This window comes from Manduca sexta, chromosome 19, assembly GCF_014839805.1.
Source record: "Manduca sexta isolate Smith_Timp_Sample1 chromosome 19, JHU_Msex_v1.0, whole genome shotgun sequence".
Lineage (NCBI taxonomy): Eukaryota > Metazoa > Arthropoda > Insecta > Lepidoptera > Sphingidae > Manduca > Manduca sexta.
Window position 1 is genome coordinate 9,095,858 of NC_051133.1, and position 22,790 is coordinate 9,118,647.

General features: G+C 33.4%; 1 protein-coding gene across 1 annotated transcript; it reads left to right on the forward strand.

Annotated features, from left to right (window-relative positions):
- The first annotated feature begins 6,906 nt into the window (after positions 1–6,906).
- On the forward strand, positions 6,907–22,360 carry LOC115441968 (circadian clock-controlled protein daywake). The gene is made up of 5 exons (XM_030166905.2): positions 6,907–7,204; positions 17,244–17,463; positions 20,202–20,332; positions 20,667–20,822; positions 21,675–22,360. The coding sequence occupies exons 1-5, from the start codon at positions 7,132–7,134 to the stop codon at positions 21,839–21,841; spliced, it is 747 nt and encodes a 248-aa protein (XP_030022765.1). The 5' UTR covers positions 6,907–7,131; the 3' UTR covers positions 21,842–22,360.
- Positions 22,361–22,790: the final 430 nt, after the last annotated feature.

Sequence of the window (22,790 nt, forward strand, 5' to 3'; positions counted from 1 at the left end):
CGTCTAGTGCGAGTTGGCATACTTCACATACCTTCGAGATTCTTTTTTTCCGGATAATACCCAGATATTTAGATTGCTTCACGGTGTTGTCCATCACCGTTATCGTATCTTTAGATAATTAGCGAGTCTAACAAACTTCTACTTAGTTCTAATAAAGTTGTCCCGCGCGCATATATTAGAGCACCAAGATACCCAGGGACCGTCTTGTATCAGTCGGAGGCTATCGCAGGTTTTAGTTGATATCCCGGTGTTGGTAGTACACATTACTTGCTCAGACGATGCTATTTCGAGCATCGACAATTGGGCATAAGACTAGTGAATCAAAAATGCACAAGTAACTCTAGAGTTACTACTTCCTCAGGTCATCGAAATACTTAAAACTTCGGAGTTTATCGTCTGATACTATTCCAATATAAACTGTGTGTTAAGTCGGCAGTTTCTAAAGTTTGGTTTGTTATAGCGTCAGTTTTCAATTTTAGAAAGAAACAAAGCAACGGAACTCTACACTGCAGACAATCCTTCAAAAGTTCCAACAAAGTTTTCCATTTGAGGAAGCCAAGAACAATCAAATCTACAAACATTTCAACAGAGGAAATTGCATTTAGACAATGTGACCACGTGTGTGTGATGAAATGCACTAGATTTATTTTTGAAATTAAAGAATGAATGGGTAGGTTGACGAATTAATCTATTTCCAAGAATAAATGTCAACATCTTGTGTCAAGTAACAATCAACACCCAAAATTAATAGTTAAAAAATGATATGTTATTCAATGACGATTGCGGAGGAATTTTATTCATTCCTGGTAAACGTGGATCGTCAATATGGATCGAGAAGTGAGGGGAATCAAAATCCTTAAAAATATTGTTAAATAAACATGAATTCTCACTTAACTAATCCCATATACAGAAATAATTATTGTGTAACTACTGTTAATTTACATAATCTTATCAACAAAGTACAAGCTAAAGTAATCTTTGAAATAATACATAAATCCAAGGTCTTCGAGTAGACGGTAACAGTCGACGGTTTTAGAATGTTGAACTTTATGGTGCATAGAGACGGACAAATAAATAAGCCTACACAAAGGATAATTTATTCATCAAAAATCTTAAGTGACTACTAGATGACCTCTCACAAATCATAAATGTAGGTCGAAATATTATCATAGTTTTATATATATTTATTGATTTGAAGTGTCATGATTATAGAGGATCAGAAATATTGAAGCATTCATAATAGTACATACATCGTAAATAGAAACTATGCTAATATCTTAGTACATCGATGTTACACCGATCCTATATTAGAATAAAGTAAGGCAAGACAGAAAAAGGAGGAGGAAAAATTGATGCTAACTAGTGAGTACTGCTGGCCATAAACATAATACCAGAGGAATCATCCTCGAGGTAAGAATAAGATTTTGTTTTGTAAATCTCTAAATTGCATATATAAATTGTCTAAGGCAAAGGTGCAATCTGTATTTCCACTATTCGTCATGCGTATTCCGTTCCATGATGTGATAAGAGGCGAACCTTTCGCCATATCGGGCACGAATTCCAAAACTCGAGTTGTTACTGAATTTAAAAAACGATATTACTGCGCAACCCAGGACTCGAACCCAAAGCAGCGCGATAGTCTTACCGCATGTAATTAGTAAATGTAAGTCAGTCCAAATTATAACACTGTGGATAGAATGCAATATAGAATTAATAATGGTAGTCATTTCATAATACTCAAAGTTTTTCTTTGATTTTATCAAACTCAATTTTAATGTTTTATCTGATCGTAATTGACCTGCACCTCCATTCTACATATTGTAACACCACTATATTTGAATTTTACTGTAAAAATATTATTATAATTACAGTTACTATTTCTTTTTTTGTTATGAGGACACGGCAAAATAACTCCGCTGCACCTGATGGTAAGTGGAGTGGGGTCCAATAGCATATCGACTGATGAGAGATGATTATCACCTCCCGGCAGTCGATACAATCATGCCGGCATTACATCAAGTAATGTTTGTAATTTCACAAACTTACAAACGTAAAACACATCAAATTTTTTATTAATCCTAATTTTCTTTTCTCCATAAAGGAGGAGAAACCCTACTTAGATAACTACATCCTAAGACCTCTCGAGGCAATTCTTCTCGGTCGCCACACCGAATGTATGTCTATGTAGGGGGGGATTTTTGTCACATCCCTAGGGACACAGTTAAGTGTGTATACCGCATGGTTATCAATTCACATTGAGGCCTATGAGTGCTCGCGAACATTTCCTGGTCCCTCCTCCTATAAGAGGGTTCCTTCTCCTTCCACCCTTCTATCCCCAGATATACCTTCCCAACTTTCTTCCAGGGTCCTGCAGCTTCTCCCCAGTGTTGACTGCGAAGTCTAATACACGAAAAAAAAATACATCCTAATAGTACCTCGAGGCTGCAGTGCGGTTATATGTCAAATATTGAAGGTAATCGTACCCTAAACACTCTTCAAACTCAATGACGAATTTAATAAAATAAGGTCACATTGAACCGTCACTGTATCCTGTTAAAGTTGTTAATAATATGTAAACACAGCAAAGTAAATAGGTTCTTTGAGGCAAGCAAGACACTGAGCTTATTCTGTGTAGATCGGAACGTCAATAACTAAAAACAATTCAAAATTTTGTATGATTGTAAAATGTAGGTAGATATTGTGACTTACTTTTCGGACGAACAACATCTCAGTCCCCCTACCCCCCTAATATATAGTAAACCCCGATAAAATCCATCAAATAGTTTTATTTCAATGTCTACATTCGCGTAAACATAAAAAATCATAATAAATAAGTTTCCTTGTTTCACTACGGAACTTTTAAAATGAACAGTTGCATTGCACATTTAATTGTAATCCTACTTAAAATTCAAGATGGTGTTCACATTGCATTTGCTTGCATGGCGAATAGTTTGAGCAATGGTTGTATCCAAAACACAGTTAAAGAATGTGCCAAGATTATCAAACTGAATACTAATAAAGCCGTAAATTATATAACCAAAGAAACGGAATTATTAAGTCCCCATATTACTTTTTTTATTTACATGCAGCTTTGATCGCCCGATGGCAAAATTCGATTTTCAAACATAATTTCTCATTCTCCACTCTTGTTCTTTTTTGGTAATAGTGTAGTTAGGAGTATAACTAACTCCCAGCTTGAAAATTCACAGGCTCAAAGCCCAACCCAATTTTTTCTAGTTATGTATCTATACTTTGTGAATTACAACCGTAATTCACAGTTAAAGAGAACCCTCTTTAACGGTGAAGGAAAACATCGCGAGGAAATCTGCATACCTGTGAAGTTTTTCATAAGAATTTGGAAAATATGTGAAGATTGCCAACCTACAATAGGACAGTGTGCTGAACTAAGGCCTGAACCATACCAGTAACAAAACAGGCCCATGCACAGCAATGGGACAGTATATAATAGGGCTGATATTATAATTACTTTATTCTATATACCTCTATTCCATTCCATTGGCAACCTCCAATACTCGGCTCCACGCACTTTTGCACGTGGCTTCATAGATTTAGCTTCGTTTTGACCACATCAGGACGGGCAGTCAAGTCTTAGACCACGTTTGGAAACTCACACCAAATCCCCGACCTAGAATTTGAACCCAAGACCTCAGCTTACTCCACATCTAGATCCAGAAGGTGATTATTTATCTACATTGTATATTAAACCTGTGTCCAAGATTTCGAGCCACCTATGCAGTCAATCAATCTGTAACATAATCTCTTTATTAATCGTCAATAGAATTTTACTAAGAGCCAATAATTACAATTCTAAAAGCATTCGTTTTTAAATCTATTTAAACCAACAAACTCACTTACTGATACATACACACATTACGACATATTACGCTCTAATAACCAACAAAAACACGGTAAGGAAACACACGTAGTATTGAATAGTAATTTGTAGTGGCCGAGCAATTTGTGTCCATAAGTGGTAGGCTATAACGGTCATGTCAAATCTATACCACAATGAGGAAAGGGGTAAGCTAAATACTTAGTCTGGCCATAAATACTGTTACACTTAATTATAAAAAAATATTACATTTGAATTTCGAATCTGTCATTTTTATACGATTGTTCATTGTGTTTTCTCATTTTGGCGCCAATACATTGTAAAATATTTTGCGATATTAAAATGGTGTGGGGTGATAAAGAGAACCGAATCGCTGTGATAGCATTACACAAAGTAGGTATGGAGCCAAATGCAATTTTTAAAACTCTCCATACACTTGGTATTAGTAAAATGTTTGTGTACCGGGCTATTAATAGGTACAATGAGACCTCCTCTGTTTGTGACAGAAAAAGATCTGGCCGTCCACGTAGTGTTCGTACGAAAAAGGTGGTCAAAGCAGTAAGGGAAAGAATTCGAAGAAATCCTGTCCGAAAGCAAAAGATTTTATCTCGGGAAATGAAGATAGCACCTAGAACCATGTCGCGTATTTTAAAAGATGACTTAGGACTTGCAGCCTATAAGAGACGCACTGGCCATTTCTTAACTGATAATTTAAAGAAGAATAGGGTGGTAAAATCGAAACAACTACTGAAGCGGTACGCAAAGGGAGGTCACAGAAAAATTTTGTTTACGGATGAGAAAATTTTTACAATTGAGCAACATTTTAACAAACAAAATGACCGTATTTATGCTCAAAGCTCTAAGGAAGCTTCCCAATTAGTCGACAGAGTGCAACGTGGACATTATCCGACTTCAGTGATGGTTTGGTGGGGTGTTAGCTATGAAGGAGTGACTGAGCCATATTTTTGTGAAAAGGTATCAAAACATCGGCACAAGTGTATCAAGATACCATTCTTGAGAAGGTAGTTAAGCCCCTTAACATCACCATGTTCAATAACCAAGTATGGTCCTTCCAGCAAGACTCGGCGCCGGGTCATAAAGCTCGGTCCACGCAGTCTTGGTTGGAATCGAACGTTTCGGACTTCATCAGAGCTGAAGACTGGCCGTCGTCTAGTCCCGATCTTAATCCGCTGGATTATGATTTGTGGTCAGTTTTAGAGAGTACAGCTTGCTCTAAACGCCATGATAATTTGGAGTCCCTAAAACAATCTATACGATTGGCAGTGAAGAATTTTCCCATGGAAAGAGTGCGTGCTTCTATTGATAACTGGCCTCATCGTTTAAAGGACTGTATTGCAGCCAATGGAGACCACTTCGAATAAGCTTTTTATATTTTTAATTGTTTTATATTTATGTATTAAACTGACACACTGTAAAAGTAATAAATGTTATTTGCAGTTAACAATTTTCTTTTTTCTTTATTACAATATTTATGGCAAGACTAGGTATATACAATACCTAACCTTTCCAATCCTTCCATGATTTTTAGACAAATCTCGTTTCTTGGTATTTTTTATACGTGTACGTCAGTGACCCCACTGCACCTGATGTTAAATTGATTAGGGTCTAATAAAGTGTCAATTGACGAGAGGTGATTACCCCTCAGCAGTCGACACGTTTATGCCGGCCTGTTGAAATCGGATATGTACAGACTGAACGGAACGCAACACACTTACGCGAGTCACTATGGCTGGTTTTAACACCTTGTGTACGGTGGCCGCTATCCGGGCGGATATAAAATATACCACCAACAAATTCTTGTTTTTAGACTCATCTATGAATGTATATGACGCATCACAGATGGTATACATAGCATCGGGCATGTTACGCATATAATAATAGGGGAAAAAAACATTGCCATTTACCAAGCACAACTCCATACTTAGGGCTAATATGGAGCGAAAAGAATCCGCAACCTCATCACGGCGTATCTCTGAAGCGATGCAACTACACCACCGATGAAATACCAGTGCAGAACACAACCACAGAATTCGTAACTCTATTCTGTTCTTACTAAAATATTTACAATTCTAATCAGGGGAAATATTAGGGTTTTTCTGCTCAGTATCAGCTCGGAGTCTGGAATTTGTGCCCGATATGGCGATAGGCAGCCCCCTATCACATCATGGGACGGAACATACTTGACGAAAAGTGGGTGCCCTAGTTGCGCCTCTGCATACCCCTTCGGGGATTAATGCGCGATGTTATGTATGTATGTCTAATCAGGGGGAATTATAGAGGAGCATCATTTGAATAAATTATATTATGGTTAAAAATCGACGTATAACAAATGTACCCCAAATTACCTTGAAATATTTGATTTAATGCATAATGCAATAGTAAGTTACCATTCTACTAATACCGGGTTGAGAGCCTTATTCTGAAGGAAAACGCGATAATTTATTGATAAAATTGTTTGTGATAAAGTTTTATCTGGACTATAGATTTAAATAAGGTCACGTATCTGTACCGAAATGGTGAAAAAAAAATATTAAGATTTCCATCTTTTCTTAGTGCCATCTGATTAGTGATATGGGAAACGTTTATTTCATGTTTGTTACATCGTGAAAAATCCTTGGGTGCTCTTTATTGTTGATAGATTTAAATAATTGCAAATAAGAAACACGTAAAGAAGTAAGAATATTTAATGATTTTTAAATAATTGGTCGATCACTTATAGAAAATAAACAAAACGAACAATATCAATTTATCTTTTAAATTATATGTGTATTTTTTAAAACGGTAAGTACATAAATATAATTGGTTTAGAAGAATATATAAATAAAAGCTAAATGAGTTGTATATAATTTTACTTGTATATTAAGTTATACGTCCAATCGTAGATTTTAAATCTATTATTACCTAAAGAATATCATCTATTTAATTCGTAAACATCACAGCAAACGCCATTGTCATTTATGATGTTTCGCGCAATACCATGAACGACCTTGCCAACTTGACCCAACTTTCCAAGTGTCACATGCAATCCAACATTTGCAGAATACGCACATGCAAGCACACATTTGTGGAACGGATTAGAGCGCAGTGTTGCGTGGAAACCAGGCTTTACATTGGCAAAGAGCTCGGCGAATTTATGCAACCGAAAATAAGAAAGAACTTGTTTAGATTTACATAAGCGCTGGCAGAGCTAGGAGTTGTAAGGGTCAGTCTGCGGGAATCGACTTTAGTGCATTGTCGTGCATTTAAGTGAATTCAGAATGTGCGAAAGACATGTTTTTGTTTACGTTATGCTGGTTGCTTTCGTCGGTGGTTGCACCGCGAAATTGGCACGTAAGTACATTTTATTTTGTATAAATCTTGTGTAACACACAAATAGTCTTATTATTAAATTTATTAAACATATTTTTGTTTTTAATTAAGTTAAATACTTAATTTAATAAAATTAGCATCATTGAATTAACCAAAAAACTAGTCACTATGATTTAAAAAATTTATATAAATAGATTGTTATAGATAGGCTAAAATTATTTATCATTAACTAAGTTATTGATAAATAAGACAAAATAATTGGTAATTTTTTTTCATAATATAACTTACTTAAAAAATTGTCAACAAATCCAGCAAATTCTAAGCTATTGAGTAACTAATAAATGAAATCATCTTTCGATACATTAATAATTTATTGAGAAATACAGAATTGGAATAGCATCGAAAGCCGGTAGATATTACTGGCGTAAACTGTGCAAAAGTAGGTAAATGTCTTGTATCGAGAATTCATTATACGAATAATTTCTACATCCATTGCGCTATAGTTTGCAAACTATTTATATAGAACTAACACGGCTTGGCTCATACTTAGTTTTTAGGTATTATTTATTTCAATAAGTACTATTTTATTTACGATTCATTTTTATTTTATAAATAATGTTCATTATAAGTTAGAGACGCGGGGGAACGAAAATTCCACTTTTAAAATGGCTGTTTGGAACCCACGCGAAAACAATTCAAATTTGTTTACACCAAGGGTTCCAGAAGTATTACTTTCCATGACACCCTACTTCCTAAAATAAATATGCCCACGACTCCCTTTGCATCGATGAAAGAAATAGTACCAGGGCGTTCACAAAATATCCTAATAAAAAATATATTTTTTTTGTTATGCTTTCAAGCCTTAATTACTCAACCGGTTATGACAATATATACAGGGTCATTTATACATTGCGTTACTAAATGAAACCACATACTCGTTTTCACCTTTGCCGACATTGTACTAAAAATAATTAATTAACAACGAATATTTTCCACAAAAATCCTGGTTATAGTTTTTGATTTTTTGATCATTTTGTAGTTTAATGCGAATATGGTATGTGTGAGTGTATTTATGACTGAAAGTATGGTGTTGCCGCTGCGACAAATTCTCTGAGAGCAGTAGCAGCGGTATTAGGGCGCGTAAAATTAAAATTACGTTTAATTAACATTTATTCTGTTCAAAACTTACACTTTTTTTATTTTACATCTACAGATCAAGTAACATATTGTAAGGTGTTATTTCCTAGTAGATAAGCTTGTGGTTTCATTTAGAAACGCAATATCAAAATAACCCTGTAAGTATATTATGTATCCATATTGTCAAGGCACAAAAAAAGATATAGGATACATTTCATTTAGAAAAAGGAAAGTACTGTTCCCTAGGGATAGAAATTGTCAAAATCGTGCTCGTTCTGCGGGCCCACACGCCCCAATAAATGTTGTTATCCCTCCCTAAGGGGGCGTGCTCCCCACTTTGAAAATTGTTAGACCTAGATACTATTTTTATTGAATTGGGATCTTGTGATCATGAAACTCATTCGTATTAAATACTTATACCCACGAGTTTTATTCCATTTAAGTTCCCTTATCATGGAAATAAGTCTTTTTATATACATTTCTGTTTTATTATTTTATCGTACTGATTCGTTTGTGGTTTTTATATTCCATTATTTTTTCATGTCTGTTATTAATCATTAATAATATTTTTAACACTATTATTATGCTTAATCTGTACAGATTTGTTTCTTATTTGCTGTAAACTTCATTTATTATTTTATATAAAATGTCTTTATTGGTTACCTACCATATTTTGGCTAATGTTTAATTGTTGTCGTAGTTTTTAGAGTTTTTAAATTGAACTCTATTATTTATATTTTTTTATGATTTTCTATAGATTTTCGTCTTTCTAAACGAAAAGCACTCCAATGTCTACCAATTTATTATGCCGTTTAAATGTTCGGTACATTTTCGTTTCCCACAATGTCATAAATGAATGCCGGTTTCTATTTGCACTTAAAGAGATACAAGGTCTTATTTATTATTATTAAAAGTTCTCGTCGAACCTCGTGAATCTGAATGAAAAAATATTTTAAAGTGTAAGCTTTGCAATGAGTTTGAAAACAAAATTAAACAGGCTGTGAAAGTCAATAAATGCACATATAAATGTCAATCTCACTTGTTTTGACAATTTATTTAGATTAATAAAACCATTACTATACTAAAAATTGATGCTACAACTCAAATAAAGGATATTTACAGAAATTATATTTGGTTTGAGCGGTGAATCAAGGACACGTGAAATTTGTATATTTACACTCTCTGTTAAAGGCATTACGCTTCATAAAGAATTGTAATTGAATGTTACACAAGCATAACAAAACAATAAGGCATTACTCGCCATTCGCATGAGTTGGTAAAACGCCGGACGTTTTAATTAAGAGAAGAGAATATCTTTTAATTGCAATGTTGTACAGCTCTTAGACAATTTAAGCGTTAGTCGTGAACAACAAACATTTCAAAATTTCAAAATTGGAAATATTTACTATTTTTTAAAAAGATTATATCTAGCATCTGCCAGAAATATATATTTTAAAATGTCAATCTATATATATAAAAATATATAACAATGGTATCTATTTCCCTTGGTCACGCCATCATGCGTGAACGGCTGGACCGATTTCACTATATTTTTTTTGTTGTGTTTTTTAGGTGTTTGTTATTGTCAGGAGAAGGTTCTTATGAAAGAAAAAAATCAAAAAATTGCGCGCAAAATTAGAAAATTTAAGAAAACTTAACGAAAATATTAATTTTATATAACTGTCAATTGTTTGAAATAACTGTCAGCGATTGACAGAATGCGCGCTGCAAATTCATAGTTAAGACGAGACAACGTCTGTCGGGTCAGCTAGTATAATATATATTTTTAATATAAGTATAACGATAAGTATTCTTTTCCATTTCGTCGTCATTACAAATACTATTCCAAGTGTAAAGAAAATAACTAAAATGATCAAATAAATGTTTGACTGCACGATTTCAATCAAAAACTTTAATCATTAATTACAAAATAAACCATACAGACTTTACATACAAATCAAGCAACAAATATATGTAAATACGTTATGTAATGGTAAACATGAGAGATCATCTCGGTCAAGTCTCTCTAGGTCAAGGTTGCGGTTTCGTAAACTGACTTGCTTTCAACACAATTGCCAAGACAAAGTTCCGTGACCAAATAATTTGACTACGCGATAATAGATGAAATATTTTGCCGTTGTTTTTGCCTTTATTGGTTCACCATAATTTTGTATAGGAAATAACAGTCACTCTGCTGACCTTCTGGCAAAACCCACTCATAAAAATGTGAGTATTTTCACAAAAAAAAAAAACAGTTTTAGTGTCCGATTTATTGATCATTTTGCAGTTCAGTGCGAATATGGCATGTGTGTGAGAATATTATTGACTGCAAATATGATGTTGCCGCTGCGACGAATTCTCTTATTGGCATTAGGGCATGAAATATTAAAATTACTTTTTATTTATATTTATTATGTTCAAAACTTACACTTTTTATTTTACATACGGTTCGAGTTTCTTATTGTAATGTGTGACTTTTAAAAAGATATATGGTTTCATAGAGTAACGCAATATCAAAATGACCTTGTATAAGATCATTGGTATCACTTTTTTGAGTTACTAAAAATTTTAGACTTCGGAATCATAATGGTCACTATTCATATATGTTTTTAGGACAATTGTTTCGTGCAACGCATATAATTAGAAAACATTTAATGCGTGCCATAATTGCTTGCCTATCTCTATCTGATTATAATATAATCACATGATAATTGTATATAAGTGGTCATCTTTTATTTTTGGGTCAAAGCCGATTCTACACGCAACACATTTTGGCTAATTCACACGTACAAACTCTGAACACAATAAAAAGACAGATTTTTAGATACAGCTCTTTAAAGAGTTTGTAGAATCATTTGCATCTGTCACAATATATATTTAGTTACTTATCATAGTTCTTTTAAAGGTCATTTTTATTTGAGTCTAGCTGTTTTCTCATGTCTCCAGAGTCCGTTCTCGTGAATATAAAAGCAGCATAAGGCAGTCCAGGATTATAACTATATTTACCTATTTATTTAAATTAAGGCAGCCTAATAGGGTACCGGACTCATTTTTGTTCTTTACTATTATCAAATATTTACATAATATAAATTATAACACAGCAGGAATTATTAAAATCCGGTAAAAAATCAACAAGTTATAACTCTTTGAATTTCGGTGGAAGGGATGAGTAACAAGAAACAGAAAAGAGACGAAATACCCACATGTGACGTCATCGGGAATTACGACGCGTGCAAAAGAAAGAGATGAAGCGATATCCCCACATCGCGCCCACTTCTGCACATTACAATATTTTAAATATGAATTACTCGCTCATTTTTTAACCAATATTTATGCAGTTTTCGCAGGAGTGCTTCATTTTCGTATTATTAACCATTACATATAGAATAATGTACAAAATCAAGCATAGGCCGGTCCCCTATTGGCAATGAAACGGACTGTCGAGTGAAATGTCCGCAAGTTCGAAACCCAAAACCACTGAGTTTTCGAAATTATCTGGGTATTGTTTATCAGTTACCATTCACTTTAACGGTGAAAGAAATTAGCGTGAAAAAACCTACATACCTAAAAATTCCCCCCAAGAACATCGAAAGTACCTATGTGAACTATGTCCTAAACCCTCTCAGTAGTAGAGGAGGCCAATCCCCAGAAATACGGCAATATACAATACAGAACGGATTTATTATATAGTGAAGAATTTATTACAATATTAGTGTTGTGTCCAGAATTATTAAATCCAAAGACTAGTGCCTTTAAAAAAAAAAAACCTTTCAACAATTTAATATACGTGAGACACGTAATATAATTTTTGAACCTCGTAGCTTTTGAATTGGAACACAAGCAATAAGTATAATCGAATTATTCATCATCAAATACAAAATATATTTGCTGTTGGTAGAATATATTTTATATCCGCAATATAGCGACCGATGTAAACAAGGTTTTAAAACCCGCAATAGTGGCCCACGTAAGTGTGTTGCATTCCGGCATCAGCCTGTGTATGTCCTGTTCCAACAGGCCAGCATAATAAGGGACCGGACTCATTTTTGTTCTTTACTATTATCAAATATTTACGTTATATAAATTATAACACAGAAATAATAATTTAAATCCGGTAAAAAATCAACAAGTTATAAGACTTTCAATTTCGGTAGAAGGGCTAAGTAACAAGAAACATAAAAGAGGCGCAATACCCACGTGTGACGTCATCGGGCATTACGACGCGTGCGAAAGAATGAGATGAAGCGATATCCCCACTTCACGCCCACTTCGGCACATAGTAATATTTGAAATATGAATAACTGGCTCATTTTTTAACCAATTTTAATGCAGTTTTCGCAGGAGGGTTTCTTTTTCATATTATTAACCATTACATATAGAATAATGTACAAAATCAAACACAGGACGGTCCCCTATTATGTCGACTGTCAAGGGGTAAACATCTTTCGTCAGTGGATATTCTATAGGACACTTCACGTACCATGGGGTGCAGCGTGGTCACTATGCCGCGCTTATATAAAAAAAAATCCACTGCTGTTCTAAAGTTACCTGCGAATATTATTACGATACTTATAAATATCGAAACGAAAAATTCGCTTTATCTTTAATTAAATCTATGCTGACAATAATGATTATACCAAAATAAACCAGGCGAAGTCTAGAACTAATTGGGCGGGCAATTAACCGCGTTCATTATTTTAGTCGTAAAACATAACCAAGATTATTTAAGTTTGACATGATAGATTAGTTAACAGAGCAATAACAAATTACTGTTTAAAATAAATAGACTACTACTTATTATAGGAATAGTCACGCCTTTTATGTCCGAAGAGGTAGGCAGACGTGCAAATGGTACACCCAGTTTCCTCCGTAAGTATTACGTCCCGAAATATGTGCCCAATATGGCGAGCCTTTCGCCATATTAGGCACATATCCTGGACTCCATGATGATAATGAGTAGAAAAACCCAATACAACTTTGCCCGACCTGGGGGTCGAACCCAAAACCTCAGCATTGCAGTAAAACTACGCCACCGAAGCAGTCAGACTTAAAGTTTTATAATTTTACTTATTTATCAATTATAATTATATTAAATAATTAATAGCCTTAATAATTGCCACGACAGAAATATCTAAAAATCTTATCTAAGTCATGAAATAAATTAACAAATATGAAGTTTTAGTATAATATTTACCATCTACAAAATTGCATTGCCAGTTAAAATACATCAGGAGGTTTTAACAATCGTTAACTTATATCGAATTTATCAGCCTTGGAATATGAAAATTCAGAGAGAATTAAGCAAATAAATTGGATCCAGATATCACTGGATTGACCAATTGTTTCCAACTCAATGATTGTAAACAATTATTATTGCGTTTAAACATTGGAGTCGGCCATTGTTCGGAGCGATTTTTTCGTTATAGTTTTCTTCTGTCCATGAACTTAACTTTTCACCATCAACTACCATGATCCGTTGTTAAAAACAGTGACTAATGAGAAACTTATTTTTGAAAGTTTGATCTTTATTTGAGTTTGTTTTAATAATATATTAGATTTAGTTCGTGGCTTCGCCAGCGTGAAGGAATTTTTCCGGGATAAAAAGCAACCTATATCCTACCCAGCGTATAAACTATCTTCATAAGAAATTTCATTGAAATCCGTTTGGTATTTTTTGAATTTATCACATTCATACGCGACGGGGTACTGCTATATAATATGTAAGGAATTGCTTTCTCACGACTTCAATAAGGGAATATTCGTACTAAATTGTAGCCAGTGTAACTACTAGACATAATAAAACTTAACTTCTCTTAGTCCGGATGGCGAGCGCAGTGGAATACTAAACAGTACTTTGTAATTCAAGGTGTTGGAGGGTCTTTACTACTGTTTATGGGTGGTCGTATCGCTTATCATCAGACAAACGGCAAACTCGTCTCGTCATCCAAAGCAATAAAAATAAAATAAATAAATGATAATATAATTTCATCTACAAACAGAACAGCACGCGATTCATTGAAGTATGAAAATTACAGGTTTCGCGCACGCAAAACGGTATTTCGTGTTCAGTTTAAGTTTAATTTACAAAGCAGTTCGTATTGTTATATTTGCACAATCTATATGAATACACGCGATGTAATCATATTTTATAGTTTATTTATTTCATATTATTATGTAGATATCTCATTAGTGGTTACTCATAATTTTCCTTTTTTTGTATACGCCATAAACCTTATTGAAAACTACTAAGAGAAAAACACCAGCCTTTATGTTTATTGAGAACGAAACTTCACAGGTATATTAAGGATCTATATTTCACTTGCGTAATTAGTTCTTAATTAACAGGATCGAAACTCCAACAATATAATATTTCATCCAGGATCTGTAAACAATAAAATATAATAATACACAATATAATAGGAACAAAATATACTCTTACCTACACGCGGGTAATAACTTATACCGTTAAGGTTTACGGTCCGATTTTACAATTATATACTATGTTAAAACCCCCTTATTCATAAACGTTATTTATATAAGGCCGGAGCATTCATGTGATAACAAGTCTGTTTCTCAGCTTCATTTATCTGACAGCTTGTTGTTTATTCAGCTTTGTTTGTATGACAGCCAACTAGATTAAAGTTTTATGTCAATATTAGCCAATCACAACGGCCCTATGTCTACGCACTGCGAAGGCAACCATGCCGTCGGCACTGAAAAACAGATTTGTTATCACAGCAATGATCCGTCCTTAGATAAATAACGTCTAGGAATGAGGCGGTAAGCCTATAAACAATATATTACATCTATAAACAAAATTAGGCAAGTCTTTCTCGTAAAGTATTTTTTTTATCATAGTAAGTATTCTATATAATATGAACCTTCCTCTAGGTAGACGAGAAAACATTTTAATTATACATTTTCCTTAAAATAAATCTTTTAAAGGGCCCAAATATAATATGATATTTTAATACATTTACATCTATATTTATTTATTTATATTTACACAAATTGTTATTTATCTAATTCAATATCGCCATATCTAATTATATTGCTGTAATTAGTTCTTAATGTAAATCTAGGTTTTAGCATAATTCACCGGTCTTGTATGAATGGTATTTCGGTCTGAATTACATTACTCACTTGCCTGTCAAACCAGAAATCTAGCCAGCATTTAACTAGGTCAGTTATAGCAGGCAATTGAGGCGAATGAATAACCAGTTACATTTGAAGAGTAAAATACTACGTCCAACATTTACGTACATTTACAGTGATAAATTGGATTTATAGCAATTTATTATTACGAAATTAAATGTTATAAGCATGGACGCCGTTAAAATTATTCTTAGGGAGGTGCATTGCATCTATGTATATACTATAGTAGGTAATACATAACATCATTTTTTTTTTGTCATATGAAAATCGCACGGGTATTTCAAAATTATGCTAAACCATAATAAAACGTCTGTGGTCAATAGGTCCCATTGTCATTCAGTTATTTTTATTGTGATTTGTTCCGGACAGGAGGGTGCACGTGACCCCCCCCCCCCCTTCACCCTCTCCTGGCGTCAATGGTTACACTTATCGTATTAAACCGCTAATGTACACAGTACTCATTTTATTACCATTTATTTGGGATTATAGGTTAGAGTGCAACTTTTGTATTTGGTCGACTTATACACACATATATTTATGTGACGTTGACAACTCAGAAGTTGTAAAACAGGACCTTCATTTTTTACTAAGAGAGGATTTTATATAGATAGATATTTTGCAATACTAACTTAATACTATGCCACATGAAAATAATAATATTGGTTGTTTAAAAGCTTTGAACGGTTGATTACGACGTGATAAACATGTTAGTACAAATAATAAAATTATTGCATAGAAATAATTCCATGACAGATATTACGTAGCCATTTTTCACGCTAGTAAGAAAAAGTTTGCGACTTCGACCGTAAATTAATTGCACGCAATTTAATGCCTATACGACCGCAATTCCATATTATTTATTTACTATAACAAAGGGACTGCGTCTGATAAATATACTAACGTTATATTATCGCAAAAACATCGCTAATTCTATGAGCAGTTGAGTTTGAGTTATTGAATTAAACAAGACAAATATCGTAAGTTATTACTTCGTAAACATGTTTTATGATATTTTACAAGTTTTATGTCCAAACATTACCTCACCGTAGGCTCTTCATTTATTTTATGTCTACTCGCTGGTACAAGGTCTCCAAAATACTCTTTGTTTTTAGTTAAACGACGACTTTTAAACTCATATACCTACAGCGCAATGTTCATGACGTCTGGTAACTTTTAAATTTGTGAAGTAAATCATATTAAGACATGGACAATACGAATGTAGGTTAAAACTGGGTTTGTGGAAAGTTTTGGCAGCTGTAGCCCCAGTAATTCCTATTTTATTGCATAAAAGAAGAATCTATTACAATTTGATATTAATGTAAATTTATTTTTTTAAATAAACAATAATTTGGTTCTAAGATTTCTTGAGTGCATTAAAATGTATTTTATACATTAAAACTTTTCGTGAAGTTAAGTAATATAGCAATGTTCCAATGATTCGCAAAATTTACATCCGTTCATTAAAAGTGTTGATTTGAGTCAGGTTTTATTCACACAAAACTCGTGTAATTTCTACGATATATTTTAGTAGTAAAAATCAAGACAAGAAAAATACAATATCATAAGACCGACCTTTTTTCAATAACTTTTTTTTAAGGAATATATAGTACCTACCTATTATAAATATATTTTAGCAGTAAAAACAAGCCAAGAAAAATACAATATCATACGACCGACATTTTCTTAATAAAACTTTTTTAAGAACATATACTACCTATCCATTACAATAATTCCAAAAAACTAACGTTAATTCATTTATCATTCACAGCGGACTTCATCCACCCTTGTAACAACACGGAGCCGGCGTGTCTAATACAAGCGACTAAAGACGCTATACCTGAATTCTCAAAAGGTTTGCCTCACCTTGGAGTGCCCTCGCTGGACCCGTTCATCATTGAAGAGCTGCCTATTCAACTTCCCGGCATCAAGGTCACTTTCTATGGCGGCAAGGCTACCGGCTTGAGAAAGTGTGAAGTATTAAACGTGGAGTAAGTTGACTATATTTTTGATAGAAGGCTGCATATAACAATGCTAAGAGTGAAGAAAGTAGATAAAATTGTCGACTATAGTGTCCCTTTGGAAAATTTCTCGTTACGTAACATAGGTATTAAAAATGTTAAATATATAATGTTATGTATCGTTATAGTCATTGATGTCACCATATTTTGTTACTGACTGGGTTAATAATTTCGTACGATATTTTACTTTCACCATTCAATCATTGATTTAGCATAGAATTAATAAAATACTTGTTACAGTTTTTTTGCGTAATAGGTATCTGACTTTTATAGTTAAGGGATACACAAATATCCTGTCACATAAAAAAAAGTTAACAGAAGCATACACATCCATGCTTGATTCATTGTTGCTAGGTTTGATCTCTAGGTTGGGTATTCGCAATCCTTTCCCATTGTGTCTTACAAGACTCCAACACGACAACGGGGTTAAGCTATTTTCTACATGCGTGATCTATAAAATATTAAGTATCTTACTAATATAAATGTGAAACAGTACGTAAATGATAAAAATAGATAAAAACAAGAATTATTTTTCGTGGACATTTCCTGAACTTAACAAGGTAAAATACGAAATCAACTTTTTCGTACTGGCATAAACAAAATATTCAGTAATCGATTAGAAAACGTTGACCTTGAACATGAAGCCAACGCCTTTGTAAACGGCTAAGGTTAATAATGGATATTTAGTTACTTTCTTTACGCTTTAACAAGATCAACGTAGTTCCACACTGTTAACACCCAAAACTGTTTACTTTAATTAAGTTTCGCAAACTCTTTAGGATCTTAGAGTCTATTGAGTCCTTTGTTAACAAAATCTGTCACAATTAAGTCTATTTTTTTAGTATTATCACAAAACGTATTTCTAAATAGACTTAATTTCGCAGTACTAACCATAATTTCTCAAATAGCTAAATTAAGGAGAACTACAATTTGTTTGGTTAGTAATACAACAAGCAGGTCTTCTTTAATTTGTTGTTTAGCACAGTAGCGATTAGTAAGGAAACCTTGCCGCAATAATGCGGTTTTATTCTCACGGTTATTGTACAATATGCGCGTTGACGAAACCTTTTGTATTACACTTGTAACCTTATAGACCGTAGGAAACAATTCAAGGATATTCAGAATATGAGCAATTAGACTTTACTATGCGTAAAATAGAATACAGGTTAAAGAATCTATGTGTAAAAACTTGGTATAATAATCCACAAACATCTGTTGTATTTTATCAATCAAATCACATTATTTTATAGTATAGATTACTCGCAAAAAGCGGGGATAGCGAAGTTGGGTGGAACGGAGTACCGAGACGGATGTCCGCAAGTTCAAAACAAGGGCACGCATCACTGACTTTTCTAAAGTTATGTGTGTATTCTTTGTGAATTGTCGCTTGCTTTAACGGTGAAGGAAAACATCGTGAGGAAATCTTCATACTTTAGAAGTTTTCTATAAGAATTTTATGGGTATGTGATGTGTGACAATCCGCCCTAGGCCAGCATGGTTGTCTACGGCCTAATCCCTGTCGATAATAGAGGCGGCCTATTCCCAGCAGAGGGAAAGTATGCAGGACTGATATTATTATATACTCACAAGTCAGAACACAGTGATTTTACTGAGCTGCTCTACCAACATTATTTTATTATTATTTCAACGCAGTTTTACAGCGTAAGTTGTGACATAACTGTGTACTATCATCTTTAAAATGTTCATAAAACTATGATTTAATACAAGTGCAGAACATATTAAAGTGCTCCCCCTACAAAAACGGCGCGCTTATCGTATTTTAAGAGCTATTTATTCGAAATTTTCTAAACAAAGAAAATAATTAAACATCATATTTCTGTATATTATATTATCTTAAACTATGGTATTTTAATTTTTTTTCAAATCTAAAATTGTTGATTCCGTGCATTTCTTCCTAAAGTACACATCATTTTAGTTATAAACCAACACTCTTAAATAAACAATTTGATAAGAAATACATGTGTAGATTAACTTTGAAAAAGACTTAAAAAGGTTTTTTTTTTATTATTAGTAAATCTGCATATTTCCGTTGTAATTCGTGCACCAAAAATTTTAAGAAATTAATGTGCAAGACCGTTTCCTCAGATTGGCTTAAATAATTTCAAACTAACAGTATTCCTCAGCTAACCAAATGTTCGATTTTTAAATATAATACTTCAGGCATATTCTATAATAAAATGGCAGGAACGCGTACAGAAGGACCTGATATAGGAGAATCGCATATCAAAGGAGACAAGTATATGGAGTTATTATAACGTCTGGCGTAGCACGCATTATCCAGACATGAATGTGGAATATGAAACTCATAAATCTCTACATTCTATTCATGGAAATGTTCATTACATTTAAAATGAAAACGTTTTGAGTAATAGATTTTGCTATTAATAGACGAATCTATGGTTCTTTTCATTGTTGACTGCATTTTATTGTAATTGTTGTAAAAAATATTGACTTAAAGGATAACGGAACTAAAAATATTACAGAAATGAGATTCACGCATGATGGTATAAGCCGTGACGACAGTGGGTAATATTATGAATCGGTAATACTTAGTATAATAAACGCTGGGTATATTGAGTCTTCAACTCGAAACACAAAATTTCACACGATTTCATCTTTCAGAGATCTACCACCGACAAATAGTACTTAATAATTTATAAATTAACAGATACGTCGCCTTTTTTCAGGGCTTATTTAGAAAAGAACATGTTCATGCTGGAAGTTCGATGCAACATCACAATTAAAGGCAAATACACGGCAGTGGGAAGGTTGCTTCTCTTTCCTATCAACGGCGAAGGAGATTCGAAGATAAAAATTGGTATCAGCATTTTGTTTTTAAAAATGACAGCTATAAAGGAGCAGCTTAGAATGATATCATCTTTGGCCAAAATCTATTTTAGGATGCAAACTAAACTTTAAAGAAGAGAAAGGGATATTAAGGAAGGAAGGGGATATTGTAAAGCACCAATGTTTTAAGAATTTTAGCAATAGAATACAATATTGTTTGCTTCAAATATTCCGTTTCGAAACTAAATAAACAAGACAGCATTGACTGAACATTTAAAATTAATAATCTGAAACCTAACAGTACATTATTATTAAGATTCAATTATAATGTTAATCTTCTAATGTCTTCTATTTATCTGTTCCAGTTAACTCAGTAATAAAGTTGGACATAAAAACTAAGTATTTCAAAGACGCTGACAACCGCGACCATTTTGGAATCAAGAGCTATAAGTACACGTTCGATTACGGCGAACGAATCTTCTACACCATCACAAACCTCTTCAAAGGAAATCCTGAATTAAGTAAGTTACATCATTTTTATAATCTTTGGTCAGAATTTTTGAGCGCGCACGGTAGCCGAATTTTCAAAGTTAAAAGGCTCGTGGTTCATTTTAAGCAAATAAACATTATTAGTAGACATGTATGTGTGTGTATACTTTATTCCTTCTTATAATATGATGAATATTAAGTAACTTTGTGTCAGTGGCGAAGGGTGAAGTTTTCCGAAAGGCAACCTGACACAAAATATGGTTACTAAAATGCATAAATGCGGTCTAAAAATCGTTCTTATGAGAATTTGATATAAAATAAATAACGAAAGGGAAGCTGGCAACAATCCCGATTCTTCCCGTCCTTATAATCCGTTATATGGACCTTTCGCCATTGCTATGTGTTTGTTACTCACGGCTCCGGCATCCTGTTAACCTTTCCTGCTTAAAAAGCCCCTAAATCACTGTAGCGTTTCATAGCGCAACAACAATGACACTAGCGTCATCTATTTTAAAAATCACATTATAAAATTCCATTATTTTTCATAGGAGGAAATTTCCCTGGTAAAAAGTTTAATGTATTAATCCAAGACATGGTATATCCGTGTACCAAATTTCATCCAAATCCGCTCAGATTTTTCTTTATTTACTTTTAACAAACATCCAAACATTATCACAGACTTTCGCATTAATAATTAGCAGAACATATAGGATTTATACTTAGTATAAGATCTTAACCTTAAATTGTAGTACTATTGTATGATTAAATCTACTACTTAAGGTTTTTCAAAATTCAGTATATTAAAAATTGCTTGCATATTTGGGACGCTTTAAGCAGCCATTGACATTATAATTTGATTGTAATAAATTATGTATTCTTCACAGGTAACACGGTACTGCAATTTCTGAACGAAAATTGGAGGGTGGTGACTGAAGAATTTGGGAAGCCTGTTGTCGATTATGCAATTAACGTCACAGTACACACAGCTAAGAAATTCTTTGATGCTGTACCTTACGACGAATTACTGAACGTACCTATTCCAAAATATTGATCTATCAATCCTTAGTGTGTAAAGAAAAAGTATTATGAAAATGTTGAGGCTGCTTCGGCTATTGTAAGTTTCGCTCATGTATCAAATTTACGATTCCCGTCTTCTAGCAACGTTGATTGACGGCTTAAAAGATCAAACAGAAACGAAGAGCTGAATATTTCTTAGAGCGAAACTAGAATACTGAATTTTGAGAGGGAATATTACTAAATATATTTGTAGATGTAAATAAGGATAGTGTATTATTAAACTGTTGAATATTTTGTCATCACACTTGTCTTCTATAATTTGGAAATTTAATGTGCTATGTGGCGGAAAGGGCAGGCCGATTAATTATTATGACCATTGAGATGTCACGTCATTGGGTTTATATTTCGCTGACTCACTATTAAAAGGTCCTGTGTTTATTTTACTTATGTTTCAAGATGAGATACTTTTTTTTATGTTTATAAAAATTAAATTAAGGTCAGGCGTCCTATTCCGTCTAAAGGTGCGAATGCATGTTTCTGCAATTACGGGCGTTTTGTTCGAAGGACAGCTTTCATAAGCGTATAGGTAAGGGACTCGAAAAATTCCCTATTTACCTATATGGCTATCAAACTTATCCTTTGATTAGAACTCCCGTAATTGCAAAAAAACGTATCCCCGTAGACGGAATAGGGCCCTGACCCCAAATTTATGATTCATCCTTTTTTTGGGGATTATTGAAAATTTTCACTGCCTAAGACTTAGAATCATGATATAATAATTTAATTTCCACATCAAATATAACACAGTACCTTGTAATAATGAGCCAGCGATTTAATGTGGACTGCATTACCAACATCAATTGTAATGACTTTCCTAAAAAATATAATGCAAATGTTATTAAACTGCGGTAATTATGTGTAAATATATTCTACGTATTGTTAGTTTAGTAATTTTCACTTTAAATAAGTTATAATATTTGGTC